Consider the following 9,444-nt stretch of genomic DNA (forward strand, 5'->3'; position numbering starts at 1 on the left):
GTATAAATGCAGTGATTAGGGCCAAAGGATGGTATACCCGCTTCTGATATCTAGCTGCCTATTTAGGAAATTAGTACTATTCGAAAGAGCAGATTTTGGCGCACCATTTAATTGATTCTTATAGGATTTCAATAAATACCGGGCGTACAGTAGTAATTTGTATGGGAAGAGTGGAAAATGTTGATGGGGTAAAAATGCGGGGTGTCCCAATACTTTTGGTGTAGTACTGTAGTTATCGATAGCGTCTTTTTAGGGCTGGAGGGACGAGTCCTAGGCCTCTGAGTAATTGTTTCAGTGATGTTACGTAGTAGACTAGTTAGTAGCATCTGACTGCTGGCGCTAGCCTAGCAGGGAGCTACATCAAAATAATTAGAGAATATTTTTTTTACAACAGTACAAAATATGAGTGTAGTATTCTGATTGCTATGTGCTCCTGGACGGAAGTCCTTATGATACAAGAGCCCAAAACTAGAACACACCTAATAGCAGGAAGAAGCAGAGTTAGTAATAGTACTATATTATTGTCGAATACTGTTAATTTGTCAGGGTGCTTTAGAGAAGCAGGCAAATTGTACAAGGGCAGTGCTCATGTAGGATAAAGAAGTGATGTACTCTGCAAACCGACCTCGGATGCTTAGATTCTGAGCAAGGAAGGGATTCAACCAGGGGCATCGTTTCTTTGTCTTAAATGTTTGCAATGTGGCCAGCAGATCGAAAAGTTCCTCCACGCTAGCTATTTATGCGTAGCTATACAATAGAGTGGACGCGGTAAACGATTACTCTGTATTCTGAGTACTGAGGCAGGATAGGTATAAAGGAAGTAAGGGGTTCTACACCGCATCAATCTTCAGTAGCTTTAGCAACAACGAGAGCGAGTAAAGTTTGATGGTTCTCAACGCAGCCGTCTCCAACGAGCTGCCTTGGAGCAGTGTGGGTCTCCCCCTAAGGGCCGAATGGGTCATGCAAAATTCGGTCCCGTTTTGCAGGCTTGTTGTTCATGCCAGCGGTTTTGAGGCAAAGTTCAACTGGTGGTCCATATTCATGTCCATCTTTCGACCTAGCCCTACTGGGTGGGTGTCAGTTGTTGGTCCGGAAGGGCAGAACTAGCACAATCGCCGTTTTCCAGTTCCGGAGCCAGTCACGAACCTCAGCAAGATCTTCGTTGAATCTCTGCTGCATATTGGCTCTTCTAAGGCCAGCTCTCGGTCATATAGATCGGTCCGCGCTTGAAGGCGAAGACTGGGGCCCTTGAAAGACTTCTCGACTCGTTCCACTCGTCAAAAGCGTTCGGCGATGGTCTTATTTTTGACGAATATCTCGGGCAATGAGTGGTGGTGAAAGAATTTACCTTCTTGGTCGTTCCGCGGTACTCTTTCCCGCTCCTCACGAAGTCCTCTTTCTACCGCTTCCCTGAAAATTTTATCTGAACGGCATTGGGCAACCTTACGTCGCGCGACTTCGTCATACTGTGTCTGAGCAATGAGGCGAGTAGAAGGGTAATGCAGTGACATCTAGACGGTATTTGATGACCGGGTTAAGGAAATTCCAAAGTAACTAGTACAGATCCTCTGGCCTCAAATGGAACCACCAAGGTCCAGAAAGCGCCCTGGAGGCAGATTTATAATGTGAGCGGAGTATTAGAGCTGAGATCGTTCAGTAGAAGATTGAAGGAATAAAAAACCTACCTCCACGAGCACACCATTGCGATTTATACCCAGAACGCAGAGCATTGGAACATTGAATATAAACAGGATGATTAATCCTCCGAACTTGATGCCAGTTCGAGGAAGGGCAGAGAACTCGCGGTACAGTGTCAGCTGCAGCATGACTCCCACATTGAATGTTTACAAAAGCGACCCGAAATCAGTGCTGCTGCAGCCGCATGGAAGATAAAGTCATGCAACATACGGTACGAAGCCGAGTCATGGCCGAGCCATGGCAGCAAACACGACCGGAAGGTGCATTGGCAGGAGACAATGTGGCGCATTCGTTGGCCGATTTGGTGCTAGTGCCCACTTCATCGTACAGCGGGATAATATCGAGATAGTGCCAGAAACTAGTAACGTAGGGTGTCAGCTTTTGCAACAGGTGGCTGAAACAGATGAAGAAGCGCCTGAGAGCACTTATATACAAGAGGAGCCAAGGACCTACCCTACAGGCCTGCTAGCGAGAAGGAGAGATCAGAAAAGAAAGGCAGAGTTAATAGCAGTAGCAGCAAAAGCAGCGGCAGAAGCAGAAGAAGAAGAGGAAGAAGAAGAGGAAAAAGAACAAGAAGAAGATAGAGAAGAACTCACTATAAAAGACTTCAAATTTAATATAACTCAGTTTGGGTCTAAAATAGACCTAAAATTAACAGGGGCAGATACATATGTTGCTTAAGAGGAAGAGATAAGAAGGAAAGTAAACAATATAAAGGCCACAGCTGTTCTTAAGGGCTAACAAGAAGCTATTAAGAATACAAAGCTGTAGAAAACAATGGAGAAGATAGTTAGAGAGATAATACTGGACTCAGTATCAGCATCAACAAAGGCAGAGCTAAAGAAGATGCTGCCGTCGGAAGCATTTGAGCTGCTAAGGAAGAGATACTCTTGATCAGGGGCAGCAACATACTATATAGCTGGGGCCAAGTGGATAACTATTCGCTAAGAGTCCTAGCAGCCTATTAAGGGATATATTAAGAAGTTTGATGCCCTCTGTACGGAAGTGGAGATGGCTGAGGTCAAGATTAACAAAGAAATAGCTATAGTTGTTTTTGTAACAAGGCTAAAGTAGAACTTTAGCAAGAAGGCCTATACAGAGCTGCACCAGCAGAAAGAAGAGGTTAACATAGAGACACTGCGCTAAACGCTAGTGCAGTATACAACATTTAAGAAGACCTAAGGGCAGACGAATAAGGAGAAACAAGTATATCCGGCAGAAGCAGGCCGAGGGTATTCTCAAGAGAGAGGCCTATCTCGAGGTAGATTCGGACGTGATAGTTATAGACGAGGGCGAGTAATACTGGTGCATATGTACACTAGTACTATCTGTTAGAAATGCTAGGGGCAGCACAGAATAGAGAACTACTAGTAGCAAGGCTAAGGGCTAAAAGACGATAAGGGAGGTGTAGGCAGAGCTGCGTAGAGTATGCACTTAACAATCCTAGCAGGGGTAGTTAGTTATACAGAATAGCTACTTGATTCTAGAGCATCTTGTTATATAGCTAAGGAGAGGCCTTAGGGCCTGAGCTAGGAGGGCTAGGAAAGAGTTATAATAGCTGCGGACTATATACTAGCGACTTACAGACTAGGGCAGATAAAGATAGGGCTGTTAAGTCTAAAGAACATTTAATAAGTGCCTAGCCTTAATGGGAGCCTATTATTAATAGGGGCTCTAGTGGACGATAGATAGAAGGTTGTTATAGAGAAAGGCTGCGCCTTATTAAGTAAGAGCAAGGAGATTCTATGTATAAAGAAGAAGAATAGTGTATACCTGTTATCAGAGAATATGAAGATGAGTATAACAGCAGCAGTGCAGAAGAATAGCAATAGAGCTGCTAAGGTGTCAGCTGAGGAAGCTGCGCTAGCTAGCTTACTAATAAAGGAGGTATCAGCCCAAGAGGAGGCTGCGCTAATAAGTGCTCTAAAGAAGGCGCCACAGAAAGATCCTGGCGGCAAATAAGAAGGCGCCACAGAAAGGTCCTGGCGGCAAATAGCTGCAGGAGAGTCTGCTCTATAAGAGGATAGGGCATTTAAACAGAGAGTATATAAGGATGCTGCTGAAGTCAGCCAGAAATGAGTTCTAAGTAAGATTTGAGAAGCAGAGGGTGTGTGAGATCTGCATTTTGGCAAAATAGAAGAGAAGGCTAAACAGAGGGCCTGTTGAGCGTGCAGAGAGGCTAGGATAGCGAATCCACGCTGATCTCTGTGGAGGTGGGTACTCATTTATATCTAAAGAGGTACAAGAGTCAGCAGAGTTTAAGGAGTTGCCTGCCAGCGAGGGTGGAGCAAAATAAAGGCCGAACAGAGGGCCTGTTGAGCGTGCAGAGAGGCCAGGACAGCGAATCCACGCTGATCTCTGTGGAGGTGGGTACTCATTTGTATCTAAAGAGGTACAAGAGTCAGCAGAGTTTGAGGAGTTGCCTGCCAGCGAGGGTGGAGCAAAATACTTTATAGTGATGACGGACGACTTCAGCAGATACCGCAAAACAGCTGTGCTGAAGAAGAAGAATGAGGCAGAGCAAGCTATCAAGGAGTTCATAGCAGAGATAGAGGCCAAGGGGTACAGAACAGAAGGCATCCGAAAAGACAGAGGCACAAAGTTTGGTAGCAAGAAGTTCGATAAGTGGCTGAAGAAGAAGGGCGTACGAATAGAGGATTCTGCGCTATACACGCCAGAGCAGAATGGCGTATCCGAGAGGGCAGTTGGGCTTGTGTGTGAGAAGGCGCGGGCCATGCTGTTGGCAACAGATTTGCCAGCATCTCTGTGGGCTGAGGCAGTGCTAACAGCAACAGATCTGATGTACAGCAGCCCTACAAGGGCGTTGCCGCATAGAGGGACGCCATACGAGAAGTTCCACGGCAAAAAGCCATCCCTGCTCCATCTGAGAGTGTTTGGCTGCGTGGCGTACGGCAGGATTCCGAAGCAGCTAGTTCGCGGCAAGATGGCGCCCAGGAGCAAGAAGATGAGGTTAGTTGGGTATGAGTCATCGAATATCTATAGGCTGTAGGACCCGGTGTCAAGGAAGATAACGCTGACAAGGGATGCTGTTTTTATTAAGGAGGATCTGGGGTTTGGGACGCCGCAGGGGATTATGGCGCCGCAGGAAGCTGTGGCAGAGAAATCTGTGGCAGAGAAATCTGTGGCAGCTGAGTCAACAGAAGAGTCAGAGAATGAGACCCTAGCAGATATAGCGAAAGAAGCGCTAGGTTTGCTGGATTTCGAGAATCTTGAGGAAGAGGCACCTATTGCTGCGTCTGTGAGGTCAGTTAAGCCGCAGGAAGGGGTCCCGAGGACCTACGCGCAAGCGAAACGCAGCGTAGGAGCAAGCGAATGGCAGGAGGCCATGGAGAAGCAGATGGAGGCGCTCACGTCGAACGATACGTGGCAAGAAGTTGATCTGGAGTCGCTGCCTGCGAGGACCAAGGTCCTATCTGGTAAGTGGGTCTACAAGGAGAAGGAGAAGGAGAATGGCGAGCAGGTGAAGAAAGCAAGGTGGGTTGTACGGGGCTTTGAGCAGCAGGATAAGGATATCAATTGGGACGACTTGACCACAGCAACGGTCAGGGCCCAGACAACAAGGATCCTGTTCGCTATGGCCGCAGAGAAGAACTGGGATATCCAGCAGATGGACGCTGTGGCAGCGTTTCTGAACGGGGATATCAAGGAGAACGTCTATATAGAGATGCCCATGAGGTGGCGGCAGAAGGGGAAGATCTGCAAGCTGAAGAAAACGCTGTACGGCCTCAAAACGTCGTCAGGTGTGTGGTATGGCCTGCAGACCTCATTTCTGCAGAGCGTTGGATTTGTACAATCAAAATACGACCCAGCACTGTTCAGCAAGCGTGGTGCAGAAGGTGTGGTATTTATATCATCTCACGTGGATGACTATCTGATCACAGGGAGCGACAAGCAGGGGGTGCAGGAGTTGAAGAGGGCCATGGCCAAGCGCTTCAAGATGAAGGATATGGGCGCAGCTGTGAGCTATCTTGGTATGGAGATAGAGAGAAAAGAGGATGGGGTAATTAAGCTGACGCAGGAGAGATACCTGACGCAGCTGCTGAAGGAAACGGGTATGTGGAATGTGAAGTCAAAACCGACGCCTATAGAGGCTGGCTTGGAGTTGAAGCCAGCTGAGGCAGGCAAGGCAGTGCGTCAGGAGGACTATCGCAGGCTTGTTGGGAAGGTGCAGTGGCCAGCTGTGGTAACGAGGCCAGATATCAGCCATACAGTGAGTCGTTTGGCAAGCGTTTCGAACACGCCTACTAAAGAGGCATGGGGGGCGTTAAAACGCCTACTCCGATATCTGAGAGGCACGCTGAGGAGAGGACTGAGATACGGAGGGAAGAGCGAGCTGAGAGGGTATTCGGATGCCAACTGGGCAGAAGGAGAGGACGGCAAGGCAACGACAGGGATCATCTTTATGATGAATGGAGGACCTATCCATTGGTTCTCCAGGAAGCAGAACATCGTTGCTCTATCGACGTGTGAAGCAGAGTACATAGCCGCAGCAACGGCGACGCAGGATGCTGCGTGGCTAGGGCCCCATGTACAAGAAATGTTGGGAGAGAAGGAGCAAGCTGTGCCCATTTTGGTTGACAATCAAGGGGCCATAGCGCTGGCGAAGAAAGATGGCTGGAATCGACGCACACGCCACATCAACGTACGGTATCAATACGTGCAGGAGGCGCTGAGGCAGAGGAAGATCAGGATGGAGTATGTTCCGTCAGAGGAGCAGTTGGGTGACGGCCTGACGAAGGCGCTGAAAACCGAGCTGTTCGAGAGGTGGCAAGTAAGGATATAGAGAGGATAGAGAAGATCGAGAGGCGGCGAGAGAGCAGATATAGAGGATTGCTGGCGCTAGGAGGCAGTTAGCGAGGAGGATAGAAGGATAGCGATCTGTAGAAAATTAACACTCTTTCTACAGTTTGGCCTGGGGTCCAACACCTGTCCCACTGGGTTTGGTGCAGTTGAAAGCCTTACAAATCTCTTTCTCAACTTTTCTTCCTTTCTCAGCCATAGTAGGAAGGCTTTGTGTGTCTCATCTGGTGTCTGTCATCATTCACACGTTTAAAAACGACGGTTGGGATATTCCTGGGACCGAAAATCGCAAGCTCCGTGTTCACTGAGTGGCACCATGTCAGGCATTGAATTAGCAGGTCTCGTCCTCGGAGCGATCCCTGTCGTCGTAGCTGGTCTCGAGAGCTACATCAAAGGAGTGGCAACAATCAAGCGATATTTCAAGTACAAGAACGAACTGAAGAGCCTGCGCACATCTCTTACGACCGAATATGATATCTTCCGTAACAGCTGCGAAGAGCTCCTTGAGGGGCTGGTGCAGACACAGAAGATGGCACTTCTACTTATAGACCCTGGTGGAGCACTCTGGAAAGACCCTGCGATAGAGAAAAAGCTCAGACGTCGACTGCAGGACGCGTACTCTGGGTATTTGGACACTATTGACGACATGGAATTGGCAATTGAGGAATTCAAGAGGAGACTTAAACTTAAGGACGGAAAGGTATGTCCTGTCCACGGGGTGCAAACTATATGCAGTCTTTTTGGAAACGGGCATCGGCTAATCATGTTCTTTACATCTAGGTACAATTCGACGATGTCAGCGCTTTCAAACAAGAATACAAAAGACTCAAATTTAGCCTTGACAAATCAGCGTACGAAGATTTGATGGTCAGAATAAGACAGGACAACCAAACACTCAGCCGATTGACGAAGCAAAGCCTGAGGCTAGAAGTCTCTCGGGTCAAAAGATATCGTCATGTCCCTGATTTCAAAGGTGTCCGATATTGTGCCAAGAGCATCTTTGACACGTTGAGTTCTGGTTGGAAATGCAGCTGTCAGGGGCCACATACCGCGAATCTGCGTTTGGAGTCCAGGATTGAAGATGTTGAGTCAGATCTGGAGAAAGACGGACTGGCAATGGAGCAGCCACGATTTCGGATTGTGTTCTCGTACAGCCATGCCAGTCTGGTGTCAGCTTCCACGCCCTGGTCATGGGAGGAAGCCGATATCCGCCTACTCAAGGAGAAACAGAACCATGATAATCCAAATGGACCTAACCCCGTGCCGGCGCCGAACAAGAAGAAGGGTGTCCGATTCCAAGACCAAGCCGAAGCTGCCGTAACTAAGGCGCTGGACAAGCAGCCAGACTTAGAACCTATCAAGGATCTCTGCAGAGCCATCCAGACCCTCCAACAGACACAGCGCGAGCAATGTCTGGGATTTCTAGTGGACGAGTTTACGCGGCAGAAACATGGTATTTATCCTCTCCAAAGGCCTTCAGTTGACAAGGACAAATGGTCGGCCGTGTCTCTCCAAAACCTGATACCCCAGAAATCAACCATTCAACATCGATTTACTCGGGGCGACAAACTCCGCCTAGCTGTGATCCTCGCCTCAAGTGTCCTACAATTATACGAAACGCCGTGGCTGGAGAAGACTTGGCAGAGAGACGACATCATGTTCATCCACGCCGCCAACGGACCTCTGTACGAGCAACCTTTCGTCTCGAGAAGTTTTCCGATGAACAAATCTTCCCCACGGCCTGGAATCACCAGCAAACCAAGCATGATGCCCGCGATTCGGAACCCCGTCCTGTTCGCGCTTGGCGTTCTCCTCATCGAGCTGTGTCTCGGCAAGCCGCTGGAGGAACTCAAGCGCCCGGACGAGCGGACCCGTGACGCTAGCGTCGATGCCACGCTCGACTGGGTCGCCGCGGACCGGCTGGTCGAGGATGTGTATCTGGAAGGAGGGAGCCGCTATGGTGACGCCGTCAGGCATTGCATCCGTTGCGACTTTGACCGGCGCGAGACGAGTCTGGAGGATGACGACTTTCAACAGGCGGTTTACGAAGGCGTCGTCTCCTTGCTGGAAGATGATCTCAAGCAGTTTCACCACTTATGAAGCATTTAGTGAGTTGACGATTCCGCTGGGCATGTTGATTGATACCCCAAATGCATAATACTGCAGCGTTCCAGATAAGCTACACCAAGATTTGTCCAAAGAGACGTACTACAGTTGCTACATCCTCGTCATTAGACAGGTGTTCCTCCAAGAACAGAGAGAAAACATCCAGTGTGTGACTTGTAGACGTCGCAAAAGTGGGAGCCTTGGAAATACTGAAAACAGGGAAGTATGAATGGGAAGACCCGAGGCCCCAGATGACATATCTCTCCTTCGGCATCTAACCCAAAGTGACCAGCCACGGGGGAGCTTGATTCACGGCGGCTTCTCGGGCGGCTGGCTCGCCGGGAGCACTCTATCAAAACCCATGGCTCGGTAAGGGAGAAGGTCAAGGAGAGGTTCAAGGAGGAACAGGCGTCGAAAAATAAGTAAAAGGGGGATACCCGGGGGTTCTCCACCGGGCTATAAATTATAACAACTTGCGGTGAAAGTTCTTATCAAGTTTTAGATCCTTTCTAAGTAAGTCATTCTATAACAAGTAGTAACCTGGATCAATGAAAATCAAGCCATGAACAGCATCAAGAAGCTGCCATGCAGACACCACGGGACATAAGCTTTGCCTACGAACACTAACCATTTCGCTGACCAGCTTCATGGCACTTCAACCCCAATCTCAGTCAAGTACCTTCCTCCTCCTTCTCACCCCTTAACTTCTCCAATCTAATCTCCACCGCCCTCCGATGCGCCTCCAGCCCCTCTACCTTGGCCAACTGCATAACCGCACCCCCCAGCCCCTGAAGGCCCTCTTCGCTCAACTCAGAACTG

General features: G+C 48.8%; 2 protein-coding genes across 2 annotated transcripts; both read left to right on the plus strand.

Annotated features, from left to right (window-relative positions):
* Positions 1–4,156: 4,156 nt before the first annotated feature.
* On the plus strand, positions 4,157–6,502 carry EPUS_00125 (uncharacterized protein; the record flags this gene model as incomplete). The annotated part of the gene is made up of 2 exons (XM_007789155.1): positions 4,157–4,668; positions 4,723–6,502. The coding sequence occupies 2 exons, from the start codon at positions 4,157–4,159 to the stop codon at positions 6,500–6,502; spliced, it is 2,292 nt and encodes a 763-aa protein (XP_007787345.1).
* A 333-nt stretch (positions 6,503–6,835) lies between these two features.
* On the plus strand, positions 6,836–8,619 carry EPUS_00126 (uncharacterized protein; the record flags this gene model as incomplete). The annotated part of the gene is made up of 2 exons (XM_007789156.1): positions 6,836–7,219; positions 7,300–8,619. 2 exons carry the CDS (start codon positions 6,836–6,838, stop codon positions 8,617–8,619), a joined length of 1,704 nt encoding a protein of 567 aa, XP_007787346.1.
* Between the last annotated feature and the right edge of the window lie 825 nt (positions 8,620–9,444).

Source organism: Endocarpon pusillum (assembly GCF_000464535.1).
Source record: "Endocarpon pusillum Z07020 unplaced genomic scaffold C734253, whole genome shotgun sequence".
In the NCBI taxonomy this organism is placed as follows: Eukaryota; Fungi; Ascomycota; class Eurotiomycetes; order Verrucariales; family Verrucariaceae; genus Endocarpon; species Endocarpon pusillum.